The sequence below is a fragment of the Calidris pugnax genome, unplaced genomic scaffold (genome assembly GCF_001431845.1).
Source record: "Calidris pugnax isolate Ruff unplaced genomic scaffold, ASM143184v1 scaffold44, whole genome shotgun sequence".
Classification (NCBI taxonomy): domain Eukaryota; kingdom Metazoa; phylum Chordata; class Aves; order Charadriiformes; family Scolopacidae; genus Calidris; species Calidris pugnax.
In genome coordinates, this window is record NW_015094506.1 from 14,289,794 (window position 1) to 14,312,821 (window position 23,028).

The 23,028-nt window shown below is 35.7% G+C and overlaps 1 protein-coding gene across 2 annotated transcripts in view; it reads left to right on the forward strand.

The window, feature by feature from the left end:
* Nucleotides 1-22,417, forward strand: part of SLC6A15 (solute carrier family 6 (neutral amino acid transporter), member 15) — a 32,066-nt gene extending 9,649 nt beyond the window's left edge. Inside the window, exons 3-12 of one of the 2 annotated variants that reach the window (XM_014964259.1) lie at nucleotides 4,962-5,119; nucleotides 5,607-5,733; nucleotides 7,020-7,201; nucleotides 8,465-8,575; nucleotides 12,320-12,561; nucleotides 12,665-12,857; nucleotides 13,839-14,031; nucleotides 16,660-16,819; nucleotides 19,433-19,595; nucleotides 21,058-21,491. In XM_014964259.1, coding sequence (XP_014819745.1) covers nucleotides 4,962-5,119; nucleotides 5,607-5,733; nucleotides 7,020-7,201; nucleotides 8,465-8,575; nucleotides 12,320-12,561; nucleotides 12,665-12,857; nucleotides 13,839-14,031; nucleotides 16,660-16,819; nucleotides 19,433-19,595; nucleotides 21,058-21,429 — 1,901 coding nt within the window. In that variant the 3' untranslated portion in view covers nucleotides 21,430-21,491. Of the gene's footprint in view, nucleotides 1-4,961; nucleotides 5,120-5,606; nucleotides 5,734-7,019; nucleotides 7,202-8,464; nucleotides 8,576-12,319; nucleotides 12,562-12,664; nucleotides 12,858-13,838; nucleotides 14,032-16,659; nucleotides 16,820-19,432; nucleotides 19,596-21,057 lie in introns of both variants that reach the window. The other variant, XM_014964260.1, reaches the window with a different exon arrangement.
* The last annotated feature ends 611 nt before the right edge of the window (nucleotides 22,418-23,028 follow it).

Here is a 23,028-nt window from a genome sequence, read left to right on the forward strand (position 1 = left end):
TTCTTTCAAACAAACAAAGGAAACATTTAATTTTTTTTTTTTGGTTGGTTGTCCTTTTCCTTCTGATTAACAGAAGTAAAATGGTACTTTCACATATTCGAAGCAACAAAAGCAAACTAAATTAGCTGTTCTGCTAGAATAACTGGTATTTGAGTGAATGTTACTATGAAGACAGGTGGACAAGGTGCTTCTAGTGTTGCAGGTGTTAATTGGGAGTCTACAAAGTGCTGCACACCCAAAGATTTTTTTTTTTTTCTTGCATTTTCATGAGCATTAACTTCATTTTCCTGTTTTTTTCTTTTTTTAAGGTCAGTCTTTTTAATATCTCTGTGATGTAAAAAGTCAAAAGAACTAGTAAACAATGATAAAGAGATAGAAAATGTGAGCAGCATAGGGAAATCTGCAGCAGATTTTCTTGCCATTATGTTTAGAGAAGATTGACATGGGTAGAGTCACATAATGAGTTTTTACATTTAAGTAGTCTGGATTTACACTGACATAACAGCCAATTGAACAGTTAAATTCTGTGGTATGATAAAAAGCACAACAGCTATTGCTGAGAACTGCTGAGAGAATAATACGTAAACTGTTAAAAGACTGAGTAGTCATTAGAAGCTACAGTTTGGTTGTCTAATACAAGCAGAATGGGAGCAGAGCAAGTATTCCCTTGTATTCCAGCAATACGTATGGATTGAGTGGCTTCATTATTTAGCTTTTGAGCAATAATTTATAATCAGTGCCTTGAATTCACTGATGACTTCAATATTATTCTTTGAGTTCTGATTTAAGCTGTATTATAAGAGTCGAAATCTAATTGTACGTCAGTGTGCTGAAAACGTCTTATTTTGCAACTGTAATTCCTCATTGACCCTTATTGGCTAAGGAGATTTTCACCCTTTAAGTGCAGTTTTGTAGTTAGACACACCTGAGCATACTTAAACTGTGAAAGACTAGTGGCAGGAAGACTGTCCTGTCAGTAAGATAGACTACAAACCTACAGATAAAACATAAATCCTTTTATTATAGTTTCCCTAATAAACGCAGTTTATATTTTGTAATGGTAAATTATTTCACTTATAGGACATTGGTAGACAGTAAACCTATGTTTTGTTGCCCACTTGTCACAATTTTCATTTTAACATTTGACATTGAAAATCATCTGATCTTCATTTGAATATCAGCTTCTTGCTAGCTTTCTAATAGTACATGTCCAGCAAGCTATAAGAACTGGGATGTCTCCTCAAGAGAGTGGTAAAGCTCACCTTCATTGAATAAGAATTGAATTAGACACTAGACACTAAATTAAACACTAGCACAGCAGCAGCTGAAACAAATCTGGAAAGTTATTAGAGTTTTCAGGTTACAAGAAGAATGGCTAGAAGTGAAGTCCTGTAGTATCATGATGGTAATAGTTATGTCTTGCATTATTACATCTGAAATTATTTCCAACTCTTTAATCACTATGAATCATGTCATTTTATATTATTTTTCCACCTGAGCATTTATAAGAATTTAAGTCACAACCAATGTTAATATTTCATTTCTATCAATAATGTCACCCAGTGTACTACATATTGTAATATCAAGAGAGGCAATTTACCATTTAGCCTATTACAGTGCTTGGTTAAATAAAAAAAATTAAGAATCGAAAGCAATGCTGTGCACAATATTAACATTCAAAAGATTTCACGAACTGGTGCATCTTTGTCATTCATTCTAGTGAAGAAGGATGAGGTATATTTTTTAGATTTTTTTTTTCCTTATGTAGTTGAGATGATTTTTATAATATGAAAGCTGGTGTTTAAGCCTAAATACACAAGAAAGTGACTTTACAGTAGAATAATTTTGAAATGTAGAAGGCAGACCTGCAGATCCTGAACTGCACAGAATTGTGATATTCATAAAGCTGCTTAGCTGGCAGATGTAGCAGACAATACAACTAATTGTAGGAGGCTGTTCAAGGCCAGCATGTAAAGTTTATTGTTCTAATTCAAATTAAAGTTATCCTTATTCAATATTGTAACTCCAAGGACCCATGTTCTCATACACTGGCAAATAAGAGACACGCTGAGCTGTTTCCATAGTGATTCTGTTCTACGATGAAGTGAAGATGTCTTACAGTTCTTTGAAGTATCTCTAGCTTCAAGGGAAGGCCAAAAGAAAATACTTCTCCAGAGGTGCTGGCGTTACATGCTGACTGCAAGGGCACAAAAGCCCTTTGCAGCTGTGATACACAGTTGTATGATCTAGTTATGTCCAAACTCTATTGCACTGAAACTCATATGTGCACTATTTTCTATTCTGTCCTTCTTCTGGGGAGGGGCACAAGATCAGAAGGGGGCTCAGCAGGTTTGAGTGACCAGAAGACCAGTGCTTCAGGTGCTCTGCACAAGCCCTGCAGTCCAGAGGTGAACTCTGCTGGCTCCCCACGCTGAGTTACAATTGTCTCATGTATCATGTAATGTGGATTTAACACCACATTTATTTAACTCATTTAGTTGAATCTAACTGATAAATCTTGCAACTGACAGTGATAATGCACCATAAGACACCCACGTCAGCCCAGTCTTTAAACATGTGCTTAACTTTGCAGCCTTGTGATTAAGGTTGTGGACTGGGACATTGAAGAGCTGGGTTCAGTTCCTGCTCTAGTACAGTCATCCAGTGGGACACAGGGTAAGTCACTTAGGCCCCAATTTTTTTGAGCTGTTTAGGCTTGTCTCTGCTCAGCTATGCAACACCTGTCTAATTAAGACCTCAGGTATCATTTACAATAGTGTTACACTGTTTAAAAAAGTATGTACTGTTGGCTTTCAATTAAGTGTATGGCCAAAGTTTTGAAGATAGTAATGCCAAAGCTTCTCATTTGCAATGTGAATTTACAGTACACTGTCTCACAGAATTTTTGAGAGAATGCTGATGATAAATCAAGGGTATTTAATGATATTGTTTTGTATATCCTTAAGATAGATAGTCCCCCTCATTTTGGAATGTGGTTGTTGCTCTTCCTCAGTTTTCCTCATGTTTATTTCCTACTGTCTCTATTGTCTTTGTTTTCACAGTAGAAAGTAAGTCCTTTGTGTTCTCTACTAAATGGGAATGTAGCTGCTACCTCAGTAGAAATAATACTTTAGTAGGTGGTCTGTACTGTGCTGAAGTGAGTAGATAGACCATGATGTTTGACTCTGTGAGGGAGTATTGTAACCTCAAAACCAGTTCAGAGCCTGGTATTGACCAAATGCTGCTCAAGCAGTATCATTGCATATCATATTACCATGTCATGAAAATAAAATACAAGGAGCTATTTCACTGCTAACAACAGTCTGTAGACTGTGAGGTAAATAAGATCAGTATTCTTTACCTGGTTGACCAGTAGTTTTTCTCAGATTTACTTTCCTTTGTCTTTTTGCCAGCTTTTCTTAGGCTCAAGACTGTTGTTGCTTCATGCTTAGGATCTTTGTAAGATTTATGTGACGGAAGGTCATGTCCAATTTGCGGTTATTTCATGAAGAGCAAAATAACAGGTGGACCTCAGTAGGACTGTATGGTACCAGAAAATCTGAGGCCTTCTGCAGAGCTTAGGAAAGTTTAACTTTTGTGAAATAAACCATATTCCATGAGATAAGCTATCTACCCAGGATATGCAAATGGCAGTATACTTTGAAAGACTCCTAAAAAAGCCCTAGAAAGTTGATGTTGGATGAAGAAACTTAAAGTAGGACTTAGCTGGACTTGAGGATAAATCCCAAATTGCTTTCTGAACTTGGCTCAGCTTCTCTCTCATCACAGAGATGAATAGCCTGATTATACAGCTTAATAGCTCTGAGTCTAAGCTTCTGAGTTCTTTAGATCTTTGCTTTGTAGCTTGCTCCAACATGCTGCAGTTTGCATCTCTCAAGTGCTTTTCTTTAGCCTTACTGTGGTTGCAATCAAAAGTCATAAGCCCTTTGGGTTAGGTAACTAGCACAGTACTCTATATTGCAGGATAAGAGCCACCCACTTGAAAATTAGGTGCCATGCTGCTAATTGATGATGCCTAAATGTTTTGTTAGCTCCAGTCCTAAATACTCTGCACCAGCAAGGAGGAAGTTAGGCTCTGAACTTGTCAGTGCACTTACTGTGTGGTGGATACATTTGCTTGCAGTTAGTTTTACTGAAATAAATGGGCATACGTCCTGAAGTTAAAATTGTACATGACCACTCTGTGGGAGTAAGACATTGAAAAAAAGACTTGTTCTGCATATACATGTCTAACAATGAAGTAACAGTTACATTTTCGAATATGTCTTTAAGGAGAGTTTGTGAGTACTGCAAGATCTGGATCTACAATACTCCATTTCCACCTCATGTTTCTAGTGTCTGTCTGGAGCCTGGTAGAAATGGGTTGATACAATTTCCTTGTTTAGCTGGATAGAATCATTATTCTGTACATTAAGAAATTTCCTTTCTGAGCATCTGAGATGAACATGGAGAAATCAACAGGATGGTCTACTGAAAGCAGTTAAGATTGGATGAAATTCAGAATGTTGTATGCATAGTATGTTCTGTATTTCCTTTATAAATTCAGTCTTGCTGCCCTGTTACAAGTCAAGGTGTAGAGTTTTTTAAGAAATGTTGATTCAGGTCTGGAATCTCTAGGACATTCAGCACTGTATCTATAAGTAGTTTGATCGTATGCCCAAAATTTCACACAAGCAAACAACTAGTTTACATGATAACTCACTTTCAGTACAATATGCCTCAAAATGTTACAGTACTGTAGAAATTCAATGTTTCTGGGCTTTTCATATCTTACGAGATGTATGGCCAAGAGTCAGGTAAAATTAGTCTTTGCATGTGATCATAAAAGCTTGTAGTGAATGACACTAATTCAAACTCGAAGCTATTAGAAGGTTTCACATTTGTTTCAAGTTCTGACTTTTCTCCCCCTCATTCCAATTTATACTTTGTTCCTTTCATAGGTGCCTATCTTGTGCCATACTTAATCTTGCTACTGATAATAGGAATTCCACTCTTTTTCCTGGAGCTTGCTGTGGGGCAGAGGATCCGCCGAGGGAGTATTGGTGTGTGGAATTACATCAGCCCGAAACTTGGGGGAATTGGATTTGCAAGCTGCGTAGTAAGTTGTTAACATTAATCATGTAGTTTGTTTTCAGTCTGTATGATTTATATTTACTGGTTTGCTGCAGGAAAAGGCCACTGATTTATAGTGTGGCTTCAAGGTCAGTTGACAACATTTTGGAAGATCTGAAGACTAAAATTAGTACATTAAAAAATATTAATACATATGTGTCTGTAAAACCAGTCAACTTGTATTGTGTGGTTGTTTTGAAATTAGAAACCAGGCAACAGAGTAGTCTTCCAGAGGAAAAAAAGCCTGTAAAAATATAAGTGTTACATGATAAATACAGAGAAAAACGAAAATTCAGAAAACGCCAGGTACTTTGATGGGGTAAGCCATTTGGTTCTTATTCTGACTTATTTTAGTTAAAATTGGGTTCAGTGGCTGATGTGCAGAAGTACGCAGGAGTTTAGTAGGGATTTTTTTTCTTTTTAAAATGTGATTCATAAATGTAACTTTTTTGTTATGTCTCTTTTTTTCATAGGTATGTTTCTTTGTGGCCCTGTACTACAATGTTATTATTGGATGGAGTCTGTTTTACTTTTCCCAGTCTTTTCAGCATCCACTACCATGGGACCAGTGTCCTTTAGTTAAAAATGCATCTCATACCTGTAAGTTTATATTCATGTTATTAAAAAATCGTAGGAAAAATATTAAACTTAACATTTTCAAGAAAAAAGGAGAAAAAATACAAGTAAAAGATACTTCTGGCTAAAAGTGTTATAAGATGTCACGTTATAATACTTGTAAAAAATACAACAAAGAAGCCTAATCTCAGATAAATATACTGTATTTGGAAAGCAACATTACTGTCAACAGCATTTTAAAGAGTAATGAAATTAGGAGAGTGTTATTTAGTGTGTTGCATAAAAAAAAAGAATTTCTGATTTTGATACTGCTTTTTATCCTTTCTTCGTGAAAAACAAAGGTGGAAGAAGGATATTTCTACATTTCAATTAGTAAGATAGTTCCTGGCAACAAAGCAAAAGGTGTTGCGTTGCCAACAAAGCAGAAAATGGAAAATTGTAAACATCAATGAACTGCATGTGATAAAAGCATTATTTGCTTTGTAAACCAATAGAAATTAGATAACTGGTCATTGGTTTGTTGCTATAGTGAGTAGGTCTCAAATGGACATACTATACAAGAACATTAAAAGTTCCTTATCACTTGTTTTTGGTTATCTTGTAATAGTTACACACTTTGAATTATTTTTACTTTTGAAATAGGAAACACTTCTTCTGTTTTCTTTTTATTTCAGATCTTAAATTTTCTTTACCTTTTGTGCTTTTTTACCCCTTTAGTAAAGAACATAACCAGAGAATTTGAAATGTTGTACATTTTCATAGTGTCTTTGCCAGAGTTGCTTGCTTCAGTTGTACCATTATGTTATTATTTTATCATTTATAGTAGTAATTAAGTGCCTGTTGATTTGAGTGTCATATCAAAGCAGAGACAATTGTTAATTTGTTTTCCATATATTTTCAAAATTGTGTTCTATTTCAGAGAGGTACTTTTCATAGTATATAAATCACAGTATCATATGTAGGTAACCTAATCTTATTCGTGATAAATGCAATGTATGCTTTCATCTAGGCCTGCCTACTATTTAGTACTTAAGTGAAAAATAAATTCCACCTAGGACTTGGGTTGACCATGTGCTGAGGAATACATTATCCCAAAATGAGTGTTTTGAAAAGATCTGTCCAGAACTTTCACTGATAGCAGTTAACTTTTTATTTTGGAGAATGTCTTAAGACTCTTCGTGAGTCTAGTTTCTCAGTGAAGGATGACAGCACAATTACAAATGTTGAGAATCAGTAGAACATTGTTATGAAATGTTGGGAAAATACTTCCTTCCTGAACCCATTCTTTACTTGCTAACATCTCTTGACAGTTGTGGAGCCGGAGTGTGAAAAAAGTTCTGCAACCACTTACTACTGGTACAGAGAAGCACTGAATATTTCCAGCTCTCTGTCAGAGAGTGGGGGTTTAAATTGGAAGATGACTATCTGCTTGCTGGCTGCCTGGGTCATGGTATGCCTGGCCATGATCAAAGGTATTCAGTCTTCAGGCAAAGTGAGTAGACTGTTCACCTCAATGACAAGTGTTTTACTTTGAACATTTCACGACAGTTTTCTTCACCACACTCTCTGTTTACTCTGTCATGAAATCTGGAGGAGCAGATTAGAAGCTGTGACTCACCCCACGATTTGTATAATCTTGAGTAGAGGAATGTTAGTAGTTAAGAATTACAATTGGAGTAGTTTTAGCGGGAATTGTAGCAATTTGGTGGGACTTGAGATCTGAAGAATAACAATTTCTGTTCTTATCAATGTAACTGTTGCAAGTAACTGTACCTCAGCTTTATTATGGAGCTTAAGTCTGTGTGTTTCTGAATGTCTAAGGAATTATGTTTCCATGATTGCAGTGCATCCAGGTCCTTAAAATGCCTTGCCATTTTTCTTTTTATTGTTACTGTCATTAGTATCCATGCTTCTGTCATTAATACGGCTGCTTTTCAGGATTCTGGATTGTTTCTTTTGACTAATGAGTAAGCATACCTTTGCATCTGAGTATATCACCTTGTCTTCTTACCTTTGCATGCGGCCAGCCTGGATTGGCTAGTAAATGACTTGTGAGCTCTGTTGATCTCAGTGGGATTTTCAGATGAATAATAACCTGTTCTCATAGCAAAATTCTGCGCTATTAAAAAGTTGGGCACTGAGATGGAAATTTCAGTGACCTCTTTAGTGTATTTTAGTTAAAGAAACAACTAGCACGTTTAGCAAGAGAATAATTTTACCAAACTTTAAAGCAGAGAATAGATTTGCTTTTCAATGAAGGAGAAGAAAAAAGATCATATTTGATTACTGTTTTTTTTTTTGGTTTGGCAGTAGGCATTACTTAGTGATTTGAATCCACTGGTTATGTACTTTTCATTGACTCTTGTCTTCTCTCCTCTAGACAAGAATGAGTTTCTATTAATGATGGGTATCTTTACCATACTTTGTACTTGAAAATTGTGCATTTGTAAAGCGAAGCGTTTCTAAAGCAATCTACTTCTGTCCTTCTCATCATCATCTCATTGAATTCATACTGAATTTCCCTGGAAGCTCAGCAGTTTGTTAGTAACACAATGGCAACTGTATTGTTTTAGTACAGTACAGACTTTATTTTACAGTCATGTGATTTTGCTTTCTTCTGCACAGACAAGGGGAATGGGAAGTGGGAAGTGTTCTGCGTATTTCTTAGAGCATATGATTATCAATTCAGTCATGTGAACCTATTGAAAATAAGGTCCATTAATGTCATGTTAAATTTCTTCTTAATGTTTTTCAGATCATGTATTTTAGTTCCCTTTTTCCTTATGTGGTCCTTTTATGCTTTCTGATCAGAGGACTGCTCCTTAATGGGTCAGTGGATGGAATTCGTCACATGTTCACACCTAAGGTAGGTGCTTAATACCCATTTGCAGTGTATTAAAGCTTCAGTGGCAATTTGACCATTTATGAATGCTCTCATTTAAGCTTACTGTCTTCATAGAACGTTTGGCCATATTTCTGTTTGATTAAATTGCAAAATTGTTGTTGACCTCAGAGGCATAATATCAAGCCCTAAGGTCCAAAGGCTCTCAGTGTTCCAAGGGTCTGTAGCGTTACCTCCATTAGGTGAAGGGTTCCCAGAGTTAGATGCCTTTGCAAAGAGAAGAAACTGACAGTGCTATTTACAGGATTCAGGATGTTTAGAAAGCAACAAATACTGAGAAGTTAATCTTAAATCTTGCCATTCTGTAAGATTGAAATGCTTAGTTCTGGGATGTCACAGTGAAATGCCTTAACTTGAACATTGTCTTGGCTTTGCATAATTAACTTATCCCTTTTGAAAAAGGATGAATTTGCTTCTTTTTAGAAATAAAGTAAAGCTATTTGCATAGTAACCCAAAGTACATGAGACCTGTCTTTTAGTATTAAAGTAATGTAAATACTCACCACTCAGCTTTCCTTACCGTGTTTCTTATGGTTGTCATGCCAAGCTAGCAGCAGGTCTAAACATGCATTTTTTACTGTCCGAATTTTTAGCAGGTTATGTGTCTTACAGAACTTTCAATTTTATAACTACAGAGGTGAGAAGGGATGTTACGAATCATTGTTTAGCCTGAAGATCTAAATTCTACCCACACCCATCTCAAATGCTTGTAACTGCATCTATACTACAGGAACAGTATGTTTGAGTAGTCAGAGCCATACTTAGGAATGCATGATGCTGGGATTCCTATTGTATTATGAAATGGACTTCTTGGAAAGTCCATTTCACAATACAGTTGAGCAGAACAAGACTGATTTTTCAAAAATGAAAGCCAAATAAGAAGATTAAAATCAAAGCACATAGTGGCTAATGCCTGATGACAGGGTGTTGTCAGTTGTTTTGATTCCAGGTGTTTTGAATCTGTGGAGGACTGTCATCCCATAAAAATGACCCTTGTTAGCTATGGCATTGTTATTTCTTGCATTGTGATGTGCAGTCGTGCTCTGCTTCACTCACTGTTACCACTTTAGAAAGTTGAGGTTCTGCAGGAGCTTGCAGGCTGCTCAGGCAAATTTGGAAAATCTGAGGAACAGAGAGATGCAGTGCTTGCTGGTGAAGAGGAAGATGGAATACAGACCTCTTGAAGTTATAATTTGGTTTCTCATTCACAGTGTTAATACTTTCTTTAGGGAACATTAACACTTAAACTCCTCTTGAATACCAGCACCTCTTCACTATTTCATCTTTCATGAGTTAGATCTAAAATAGCTTGCAGCTGATGCTTACTTTATAGTTACGTTTTAACTTAATTATGCAGTTGTTTCAAAGGTTCAGATAAATGTTCTCGAAGGAAAATTATTTTCCATTTCTTCTACTGGTTTCCAGTTCTGTATCTCAAAATTTAAATTGTGGTTTAAATTTGAGGTTACAGGGCCTGTATGTCACATATAGTATATGTGAATATAAACCTTCAGAAGTATTTTCATTATAATCTCTGATTGTTTCTGTACTTGAGCATTAATTTGGACTACCTGAGGGAATTCAGACTCCCCCACCTGTTGTTTCCATTCGTTCCATTGTGCTAACAGTTTATTTGGGCAGGCAGGCTATAAAAAGGACTGCTAAACTGGTCTGGGTTGAAAACAGTCCAGGTAGATAGACATGAAAGGAGCGGGGGGAACATCTTTTCAGCCTCAATTAGTTCAGCAAATGACATTTTGACCACAACACATTCCCACAGAAGAGTTGTGTCAGCACAGCAGAGGACTGGCACACATTGGTGCAGGTGTGAGAGCATAGGGCTAGTGAAAAAGGGGATAATTTCTCTGTTTGGTGTGATTGATGGACAAAGCAGAGATTCTAAATAACTCTTATGAAGAAGCTAAAGAAAGGCATAGGAAAAGCCCACTGAAATCAACTACTGAAATGAAACTGTAGGACTTTATGAAGCTTAAATACAGGACCCCCTGAATTTCACAGGAAATATAATAGGAAATCAATTACAAGTTTATTTTGAAGTGCTACACAGTGTTTATCTTAGAACATACTACCTTGGATGATACCAAGTGGTATATTGCAGAAAGAGAAGTGTTTCGATACTTAAAACATTGACAGATTTGGTAAAATTAAGATTATTCCTCGAGCTCCCTCTAGTGGAAAAGCTCTGACATGACTTGGTGATTCAGGCAGATCGAGCAATGTGCAGTAGCTACGTGTGCGTTGTAATTATAACAAAAATTGTAAGTCAGAAACAAGTTTATTGCCATAAACATCTATTTTTTTCTATATGTATTGTATTTTTGCTATATATAAATGAATAAATAAGGTATCGCTACCAATCATAAGTATTATACTTTTATGGGAAACTGGAAAGTTTTTCAAAATCTTATCACAAAAATAGCAGATTTTTTTTTCCTCAGAGTAAGACAGTTATTCTAATGATACTGGCATCTATGCTGATGCTTTTTAGTTTTACTGTTTTCAGTAAGCCTAGGGTTAAAAAAAAAAATCATTACATGCACAGTTGTAAGGTCTTTCACTGTTAAATGAATGGAGGCCCTGAATCAGCTCCATACTTCTTGCGTTCCCTTTCTGTATAAAAGCAAAAGTGAAGAAAAGAGTTTGCTTTTAAGAAGGCTATTTAAATCAAAGCTTCAGTTTAAAGAATTTTATGTTGGAATTCAAAACATACTGGCCTGCCAAGTCTATAAAGGCATAGTAAGATTGTGTTTCTCTCTTCTAGTTGATTAGAACTGTGTTTATATTGTAAAACAGAAATGTTGATCCTATATTTCAAAGGTCTCTCCCTAAAATCTTCTAGACTAAATCAAAAATCCAATGTTTAAATCTTGCATGTTCATCTTTCTTATGATGCAGTATCTAGAAGAATCTGAGAAAGATAGAGAGATGATGACTCATAACTTTGTATTTCTTGAAGTATCATCATCTGACCAATACAGTTCAGTTATTTTATAAAGAGGCTTAGTTATCCCTCAAATACATGACCCATTTAACTTCAGGTAAATTCAAGGCATCTGGCTTAAGGGAGATTTGACTCATGGACTATACAGATTATGGTGGCCAGCGTTTATTTCATATGTTGCATTTTGCTTTACATATTTGCATGTAGTAGAATTCCATATAAGCATGCGTATCTCATAATCACTTGTTTTGGTTTTTTTTGGAAAAGTAGCAACAAAGCAAGTTTCAACATACTTACTGCATTTATAAGAGAGTTGATACTCCCAAAATACATCTTGATTCTAACAACTGTCGATACATACAATGTAAAAAAAAAAACCCAACAGTAAATACTGTTAAAAAAAAAAAGTAAAAGATGGATGTTGTCTCTTATTTCTCAATTTAACTAGCTACTATTTCAGTGACCGTATAGCTCCAGTAGTGTCTCACTGTTGAGAACATACTGTATAGCATGTTTCTCTTTAAGGATTATATCATATAATAAATAGAAATTATGGACCATAAGTTCACCCAACTTTAGGTGTCACATTCAGCTTTCATTATATCATAATGAAAATACATTTGTAGTGGAATATAGCATTTTGTGATGTAGCTTGTTTTCCTGTGTGTTTTTATTTTATTCTGTTGTCTTTCATATAATAGAAATGCATTTTATAGCTGACATATATTATATCTAATTTCAAACAGCTTGAAATAATGCTGGAGCCCAAGGTCTGGAGAGAAGCTGCTACTCAGGTGTTCTTTGCCTTAGGGCTTGGATTTGGTGGAGTCATTGCCTTTTCAAGCTACAACAAGAGAGACAACAACTGCCATTTTGATGCTGTACTGGTGTCCTTCATCAATTTTTTCACTTCTGTGCTGGCAACTTTGGTGGTGTTTGCAGTTCTGGGCTTCAAAGCCAATATCATAAATGAAAAATGTGTTATCCAGTATGAATATCCATTTCTTTTTTTATTATTTTTATGGTATATTTCATTTATGAATTAACACAGGTCATTGAGTTTGATTTCTCTGTTTTATTGTGTTTTACAGAAATTCAGAGAAGATCTTAAAACTTTTGAAAATAGGCAATCTGAGCCAGGATATGATCCCACATCATATCAATTTCTCAAGCATTACAGCAGAAGATTACAATTTAGTTTATGACATTATTCAGAAAGTTAAAGAAGAAGAGTTTGATTCTCTCGGTCTGAAATCTTGTCAAATTGAAGATGAACTTAACAAGGTGAGAGTCATAAGTAAGTCTTAAATACAGAGATTATGAACGGATTAATATTTGTGAGCCTGAAATAAAATGTGAAGTATATTTACACAGAGTATCAGTACAGTGTACCTATGAGCAGTGAACCTACAGAGATCCATATGAAAACATGGTTCTGTGCAGAGTTGCATTCCAGCTCACCTGAGGACTTCTGCAACCAATGTCTCAGTATAGTCTTCACTGATTTATAATATATCTTGATCATTATATTGCTCTCTTTGGGAGGTTTTAAAGTTCTGGCTTTTAGAAGAGTTGAGCATGAGGATTTTTCCAAAGACTGAACAGAGGTGTACCTATTCAACATCTCAAACTGATGTCTTCTAATGTTAAAATACAACTTTTTAATATGCTACTTCACTAAAAAGTAAAAAAAAAATTCTTTACTTACTATAGAATTGCTTAATGACTATCATCCTGATTTGAAATCTTTACAGTAATGCATATCTTTAAAAGGAGTTATGTTTCTAGCCTTTTCGGAGGGATTTCCAGTTTTAAACAGGCCTCGGTGTAGTTGCAGTGTAGTATCTGAAGCTAAAATGTTAAATTGGTGACCTAGACATTTAAAGTTCATATGCTATTCCTGCCATTTAAATTTGAAACAAATAGGTATAGAAACCAAGTCCTTTAGATCCTTACTAGAGAGAACAGAGTGTATTTTGTAGCAGTCATTTATAATATCTCTCCTGGAAAATGATCAAGGAAAGAGAGGAAGAAGTGTGTTATTAATACCAGTCAAGTTACAAATTCTTAGCCAAATACAGTATTTCAGTAAATACTATTAAGTTTGCAGATTTGGGAGAATCATGTATTAGATTGCAGCTTCCCACTCTAACTTCTGGATTTAATCAATGACATTGCATAAGCCCAAAATCAGATTGTCACACTGGAAAAAAAAAAGAAACGTACTGTGCATGAATAATAACGTGGATTTTTTCTCACTGACAGGCAGTTCAAGGAACAGGTTTAGCTTTTATTGCCTTTACCGAAGCAATGACCCACTTCCCTGCTTCTCCCTTCTGGTCAGTCATGTTCTTCCTCATGCTGGTAAATCTGGGACTTGGAAGTATGTTTGGAACCATTGAAGGCATCATCACACCTATTGTTGATACCTTCAAAGTCAGGAAAGAAATTCTTACTGGTGAGTTGCACAAACTTTCTTTTCTCACTAGAGCAGCAAGCTAAAATTTTTTTTAAAACTATGAAATCTTGTTTTTTGACATGAAAGATTTCAGTGCTGACATTTTACAGAGCAGTAAAATCACTGTATTCCAGATTGTATTTCCATGCACAGGCACATTAATATCTGCAAATAGAATCTTTTCCTGAGTGCTACAAGAACAGGATCTTCCTAGAGCTTAAATTTTAATAGAGGATTTCTGGTACAAGTTTCTGTATGGTCAGGCCTTCTGAGCTCTTCCAGAATACTTTCTGTTCCAGCCTGTGACATGTACCAGGGAAACAAAGGAAAAGGAAAGAATGAAAATACATTGCAAATTACTATTCCTAAGTAAGCCAAATGAAATCTTAATTTATGATGAAATGTTTATTAAGTTCAAAATCAGTACAGTTACTCTCTAGAGGAATGTATTTTTTGTTGTTGAATGTGGACAGGGTCTTAAACAAGATGTCTAGTCTTTTTTTAAACATATTTTATTTAAATGCCCAAAGTTATTTGAGGTGTAGCCTGTTCGTGTAGCTCTGATGATCTTGTACCAATTTCTCTTTTTGAGATAGAGCATCAGAATAAAATGTGAAAGTTAGATTTCTGAAAATCTTCAGAACAGCTGCAAGGAACTTGATGTGTTATACACAAATTCGGATTTCTTTTCGATACTTTTGTAGGAGAGCACTGCTCTTTCCTGACTGCTCTCCTTACCTTAATAAGTAGTATTTAACAGAAGAGTTGGGGTTTTTTTTTTTTTTTGCTTTGCTAGATCCAAGATATAATCTTAGATTATAGAATCTATATATTCATAAAGAAAAATCAACTGATTTATCTTTATGATCCTAACCTATTGAGCACTTGTTTGGTTTTTTTGTTTTTATTTTTGTCAGCTCTTAAATTCTTACTGAATAACCAGTGAGACATTTAGAAATTAGCTGTTCTTCCTAAGCATATATGCAAGTACTATGATATATAGCCATTACTCTGGTGTAATGGAACATTTTACAGTAATTCCTTGTTATTGCATTTGAAAAAAAGACCAGCTATTACAATAAAGGAATATTCAAGAACTGCCTTCCTCTGGTAATTTTTTTGAGTGTTATGCATCTATGATTTTTGCTAAACTCAGTTGTACTCAAAGGATTACAGCTTGATGTCATGTTTTTATAAATAACTTAGAAAATTGAAATGCCTGGGTTATACTTCATGCAGTATGGGTGGGATTTAACGAGGATTATGCCTGCACTAGAGTTTGTGCTTAAAAACCACAAATCTTCAATTTATACAGAAGTATGAGCACATATGCAACTTTTTGCACTAGGGTTCCAGTTCAGTCCCTCTTGAGTTCAGGGAAACTAACTCATATGCTTAAAGTTATTTTGTGTTCAAGTATTGTGTGAAGTTATACATACCAGAGCCCTAGTTTACTACTAAAGATGCATATTTTTGGGTGTAATGGTAAGACACAATGGGAGAACATAAGAATAACAAGGATTTCTAAATTCACATGCACACTGTTCTGATGGTGTAAATTCTTTTCTCAGAGTCATAACAAAACTCAGTGTGAAAAATGAGACTCAGGTCGAGGAGATTTAATCTGTGTTCTTTTGGTTTTGTTGTCTTGCGTTAGGAATTCATATTGATTTGTAATGATCTCTTTAATTCTAATTTTCTACTCTCTGAAAGACATTATAACAGTAATTACTACAAAGTTGAAAGTCTTATACCACAGTATCTGAAAAAGTGTCATTGTCTTCACTACTTTAATAGATAATAATCAATCAGCTGAGATTTATGCAATGGGTATATTCTGTAAAGATATTTTATATTTTGACACAGATTAATTTCACCTAATTTTAGATTGCTTAGGTGTATCCTCAGCATAAGTTCTCAGTGGGGGAACAGAAAAGGGCACGTCCAGTGGGAGAATCAGTCTTACCAATGCTCAACCTACAAGTGATTTTACAGTTTATTGAAATATGACTTATTTCATGGCTACTTAAGCATTCAGGCCTATTCTTGATGAATTCAGTAGGAAAAAATTAGCATTCAAGATAAGTATTTTGAGTTGTCCCTAAACAAAAGAAAGGCCAGAAATATTGTTGCTAAGTGCACGGGTACATTTAGATAGATCCTAATGGAAGTTTGTGATATGAATTATCTATGAAAAGCCTTTATGTTTTTTTAGAATCATAGTCTGAAACTTTGATCCTTTTAAGTTCTAAGTTCCAAAAAGTGACCTAGTGATTAAGTAGCATGATGTGTGATGTTTAGCTTACCAGTTCTGTTAATTTTAGCCTTGCATTCACATTAAGTTAAATGTTTAATCAGAAATAGGCACAATTAATCAGCACTGTTGTAATATGGCATTACCAGTAATTAGTTCTAATTCCATAACTTTTCTTTTATGTAGGAAATAGGTAGGATTCCAAATGTTCTTAAAATCGAGACACCCCCGTCAAAAAAGAAAGTGTTATCAACTTTGAATATATAAAATAATGCTTTAAAGTGTATCTTTGCTGTTTTGAACTCTCTTTATTTCCTTTTTGGTCTATGGAACTTTGTTATAATTATAGCTCACATTTCTGTCCTTTACTCCAGTGATCTGCTGCTTGGTAGCATTTTTTATTGGACTGATCTTTGTGCAGCGCTCCGGAAATTATTTTGTGACGATGTTTGACGACTACTCAGCTACTCTGCCCCTGCTTATTGTTGTCATTTTGGAGAATATTGCAGTCACACGAATTTATGGAATAGACAAGTAAGTCAAGGAGATGTATTTACCTGTCCATATCAACATTATTCATTACAATAATTATTACTGTTTTAATTACATTGCGCTAAGCAGTTGTGCTGTACACATAAATACAAGTAAGTAGATAGTGGTCAATCTGGACATGAATCTAGTCTGTCTTTAAAGACAGGTTTTGAGCAAGATACACTGCATCAGGACAGCATAGTGAAACCTAAAGAGCAGTTGCAGCAGATCCAGAGAGAGGAAAATGCAGTAAAAGAGGCAAAATTAGAGAGTTAGATAGGAGTCTGGATATACAAGTATGATGAAATGTTATAAAAATAAGACAGCAAGATTTCAGGAAGTAATAACCATGGTCTAAGCAGCAGATGAGGGTAAGTATTCTGAACAGATCTGCAGTATTCCAGGCAGCCTGAGAGAGGACCAAAGCAAACTCCAGTGACGGTAACAATAAGGAATTTTCAGTTTATGAGCTAGTTTTAGTTTGGAGTATTGTAGCAATTAATTGTTCTTTGCATTAGTTGAGAGAGCAGGAATAGAGGAAATGATAGTAAAGAATAGGGTCAAAACTTAGTTGGAAGCAGCACAGTTGACAATGAAGATAAGTGACCTTCTGTCAATGATGGCTGAAGACAAAAGACCATCCAGTCCCTCTAGTTTTTTATGTCTTATGACAGAAATCACCAGAATGTGTTTTAAGGAATAGAAGAGCTTGTATCAAAAATAACTGATGCCATCCACAAATAAAACAGAGTATGCTATACTAGCATGTTGAAGTAATTTAAACATCTGTAATTCCTTTGCATGTACAAAGGGTGACATAGAATGGGTGGGTTTTCATTTGACTTTTCACTTTTTCAATCTGAGTAATCAGCCAGTCCCTTGCAATAATGAAATAAAACTATAATAAGAAAATTCAATTTTATGGTTTCCAGACATTGTTTCTTGTCTACGCAAGTAGTGCCTGATCTACTTACTCATTAAGGAAGAATTCCCAGTTGGGCCACATGTATAATCCTATAGTTGATCACATAGACACGAAAACACCATGTAGATGTTTTTACGCATAGAATAAAAGATGAAACAAATGGCTTGGGTATCAGGTTGGCAATGTCCACTCAGGTAGAATTCCACTGTGAAGGGAGGTAGACGTATCAAAAGTCACCAAGATACCTTTGAGTAAGCCGGTGTTTTAGAATAGCTAAAATAGGGTAGTACTTTGCTTCTAAATCAGAGTGCAGTTGATTCATGTTTTCTGAAGGGATTCTGACAGGATATAGTGAAAGGTTAACAGCCAGATTTGTCATTTGTAATGGCCATCTGAGCCTCCCTCTGGAGTATTCCTAATATTTATTTAGATGTATATTTCTCCAGAATATCCTTCTTCAGGAACCTAGCATTCTTGTTTGCAAAAACTGCCAGAATCGACAAGCTCAGGTTGTTATTGGCTGTGATAGCACCAAGGGGTCATAATCATAGATGAAGATCCATGTATATACCTTATTAGACACATTGTCTTGGATCAGGTAGAAAAGGTAAACCCATTGCATCCAAAGGGATTATAGCTAAAGGATAGAAAAAAAGACAACATTTGAATCCCTGTAGTCAGGAGGGAAAGCCTGCTGTGCTGGGATCAGTGCTAAAGGAGCTTGGTAGTTTTGAAAAGAGGATAAGTAGGATGGAGATGATGAAAGACTTTAAAGTGAAAATAATGAGTTATGCTTAACTGGATGAGGAACTGGAGATCCTAGAAAGAAAAGGCTATGTAGAAAGGGCACAAACTGTAAATTCATCTTCTTTTTAATGATGTGTATTGTTGCGGTGTAAACAAAGGATAGAATACCCCACACTATACCATTTAAAAATCTTTTTGAGAGTTCATATGACAGTACCTTCACATGTGCAACAGCTCTGAAAACATATTTATTGCTATAAGAGCTTTTTTGAGACACACATTGCAAAAGGGAGTGGGACCACAAGGGAGTTAAAACAGAATCAGTGCTTGTGCACACTCCAAAAGAATTAACTCTAAAAATATTCTGTCTTTTTCTACTGTCTCTGGAACCACATACTGCTCCTTCAAGAATACAAAAATAGGACTTTTGTTCATATCGTAATTTGCAATTTTGAGCCATAGGGAGGCAGATTTAAAACTTAACAAAGTTTTACTTCAGCAACTTGATGTAAACCATAGCTTATGCATAAAGTTATTTTTTACACTGCAGCAAACATGTGGGTTCGAAAATAATTTTGCAGAATCTGTAAGATGTGCTGGTTTTATGTGTCCTCAGAAGTAATGACACATGCCTCAGTAAACAACCCTGTAGAGAATATTAGAAGATGTAAAAAAGAATTTTGTAAAAGAAAGGTGAGTTTAAAAATCTTTCCAGCACAGTCCGTCAAGCAGTTTACTAAGTCACTGCATTGTGTAGCAACTCCTGTTCATCTGTTCTGAACTAGTAATACAAGCTCTATTTTTCATCCCATCAATTAAACTGCAGCCGTTTCTATACATGCATTTTTTTTCAGTGTGTCCACTCAAATTAGGTGCTATATATCAATTATAGTACTTGAAATCTCTGTGTACTCACTAACAATAAACTTTTATTCCCTTCACAGATTTATGGAGGATCTGAAGGATATGCTTGGGTTTTCTCCAAGCCAGTATTATTATTACATGTGGAAGTATGTTTCACCTATAGTACTGTTATGTTTGCTGGTAGCTAGCATTGTCCAAATGGGATTAAGTCCTCCTGGTTACAACGCTTGGATTGAAGATATGGTATGTATATAACAGATGCCATCACCATCATAATGATCATATCCGAAGTATTTCAGAAGTACATGAAAAGACAAAAAAATTGCAATTAGAAATTAAAAATTAGTATAAATGATGACATGTTTTTTTTTTCTCTAGTAACATTAATGTAAAACCAACCATTTTTAAATTTTAGAGTCGTTCTGCTGTGAAATATAACTGCTTGACATGAACTTTCATGCTTTTTGTAACTTTTAGTTTGTTGATATATGTTGAAGAAATTCTTAAGGGTGGGAGAAGTTCACTTTCATTAAATTTTATTTTACTGCAGAAAATAGTTGGGTGATAACACTGAATAAATCATTTCAGATATCACATCAATTTTTTATGTGGAATTAAATATTGAGATTAGCCATGTCATAAATTTTCCCCTTTGGGAGCATAAATCACATTGTAGGTAAGAGCTGCATTAAAACCTGTCGCTGATAAGAATGTTTGATTTTCAAAAAAACTTGTCTGTGTGAACAGCAGAGTCAACAGTGCTGCGTGTTGGCTCCAAAAAGAGATTCAATCAAGGTAACTCCTAAGAGTTCTGCTAGCTTCTAGGCTTATCAGCCCTCAGCTGTTTCTGCAGGCTTGTCATACAAAATACAGAAAAAATGTCAGAGAAGTTAATCTCGGGGACCCTTCTGAATGGACAATTGTCGAAATTAGGTAGTGGAAAAAAAATTAACAGCCAAGACAGGTAAATTGTATGTTTAGCTACAAAAGAGGTTGGCTTTACTACAGACAGCCACTACTACTTTCTCAGGCTTCTCAGAAGAGCGCTCTTGTTATGTTTGATTCTTACACTCAAAAATTAGAAAGAGAAATACCGTAAAATACCAAACATACCATTCTTCTCTGTGTGTAAAATTAAATGTTAATTTTGCTTCTAGGCAAACTGAGTCTGTTGGCCAATGATTCCAGGATGCAGTAGAGGCGTGGGGTGCAGTCACTGCCCCAGGAAATGTGGTAGAATTACGTGAAGTTTATACAAAGTGGAACAACTCCACTGGGTATCTGAGGCAGTCCCTGACTAGACCAGCCATTAGCCTACAGAACAAGGACTTATTTTCCAGCACAGTTACAGACACCACTGCACACTTGTCTCTTCTGAAGATCCTTTACAGCATCAGGGAAGAACTACAGAAAAATGTAGCAGGAAGCCTAATGTGAAAATCTTGTTTTGGGTTCTGCTAGAGTGCTCTGAGCATCTCAGAAACTGTGGGACAGTGTTTTGGTCCTACTTGCTGGCAGAGGGATAGCAGTCCTACATCTCCCATGACTGTTGAAATTTGAGATCCGTAGTTGGATCCTGCACATTGTGGGTGCAGGGTGACAAAAAGATGAGTATGTGTTTGAAAACTGCAGGCCTTGGTGAGGACTGTAGGTTTGCTCTTGTTAAGTAAAGATGTATTAATAGTTTTTCTCTTTAATTGCTCAGGCTACGGAAGAGTTCCACAGCTACCCAACGTGGGGAATGATAGTCTGTATATCTCTGATGGTGTTGGCAATACTGCCAGTTCCAATAGTCTTCATGGTGCGTCGTTGCAACCTTATTGATGACAGCTCTGGTAGTTTGGCATCTGTGTCCTACAAAAGAGGCCGGATAATAAAGGAACCTGTTAATCTGGAGGGGGACAATACAAGTCTGATTCATGGGAAGAGTCCAAGTGAAGTGCCATCTCCAAATTTTGGCAAAAACATTTATCGAAAACAGACTGGGTCACCAACTTTGGACACTGCTCCAAATGGACGTTATGGTATTGGGTACCTGATGGCAGATATGCCTGATATGCCGGAGTCTGATTTGTAACTGCAGAAAACAAAATGCTGTTTGTTTCTCCTCTCTCACTGAACATGGCTCTCCTACGAGAAGTGGTCAGCTCCACTTAGTAGGGTGCGATCTCAGGTGCTCCATAGCAGCAGTCTTTAAAATGTCATGACTGTACATACAGGTTGAGAAAACTCCCTTTGGATTAATTCTCTGGGTTTTCATTTTTACTGAAGGGAACACATTCAAAATCAATAGCAGCCTGCATCTTCCAGCATAGCCAAAAGAATTCGTTTTTTTTATTAATTTCTAAATTTAAAGCTTTCTATTTCTGAAGCCCAGGTCTTGCTTGAATGATAAAATATTTCTGAGGTTAATATCATTGAAAATCCATTTTTTTATGCTTTGAGGTTAACTCCCCAGTAGTAAAAGTTATCTCAGAAGTAGCTCACCAAACCCATGTTCGTGCAAACACTTGTATATACCTTATGTAGATATGCTGTACTTATTTTGTTAGCACTGATAATTACTTAGGCTATTAGCTGAGTAAAAAGCAAACCTGCAAACTATTTTCTTATGTAATAGCTGTATAGAGCAATAGTATTAGAAAATCAAAGAGTAGACTTACAGGAAGGCGAGGAAAGATTCCCTGTTCACTGGGGACTGCATAAACTGTGGCTGTATATTTTGTGTAAAATATTTGCTTTTTCAGTGTGAAAACAATGTAAGAGTGAGTCACTCCAAGATTGTGCAGATTCTGCATTTTTTTCTATGCTGTGTGCCTAAAAAGACCTTCTTGATATTTATTGTGGTTACAAGATTACATATATATTATATTTATATAATATACTTGTAATGTAAATATGTATATTATTCTGTATGTAATCGTTTCAAAAGTTGAAGCAAGATGGTTTTTTTAATTAGTCTCAGTTTTGCTTCTGTTTTATGCAGATAATTTTTTTCAGTCAGTAATTGTTAAGAACTGTATGGCATTACATTTTAACCAATGAATAAAGAGATTGACAAGGTATTTCTCTGTTATTTCCCGATACACTTATTGTAACTGTGCACTTATAATATATACTGAGTTTTTTCCCTTCTATGATTCTCTCCCATCCTAGCTCAAATTCGTTTGAGGCAAACGCAAGTCTCAGAATCATAACCAGATATGGATGTCTCACTATCCTACTCTCTGTCACTCTAGTTATACTCTGTTTCAGAGGCCAAAACCTGAAACGGATCCCTTACATAGCTCTGACTATCATTCATTGCCTGGCTCTTGCCCTTTGATGTGGGAGGAAAAAATTGTGAAGGCTGATTTGGGATGCTGGTAGTGGTGGCCCCGGAGGATAATGCCTTCTACTCGTCCACGTGGGGAACAGTGGTGGTCTAACACATACTGTAGCTGTGCTCTTCAAGAGTACAGCTGTGACGTGGCAATGTGGAAAAGCTATGCCAAACAAATTAAAAGGAGCAAAATCTGAAATAAATCAAAATATCTTGGCAGCCTGATAACGTTCCTCAGGGATAACTCTTTTGTCTTTGGGAGGATAATCCCAGATAATTTTCCCTTTCAAACCTGGGAGCTTGTGAAGTTATTTCCCATGACCAAAAAGTTGAACTAGAAGCATTAGTTGAGCA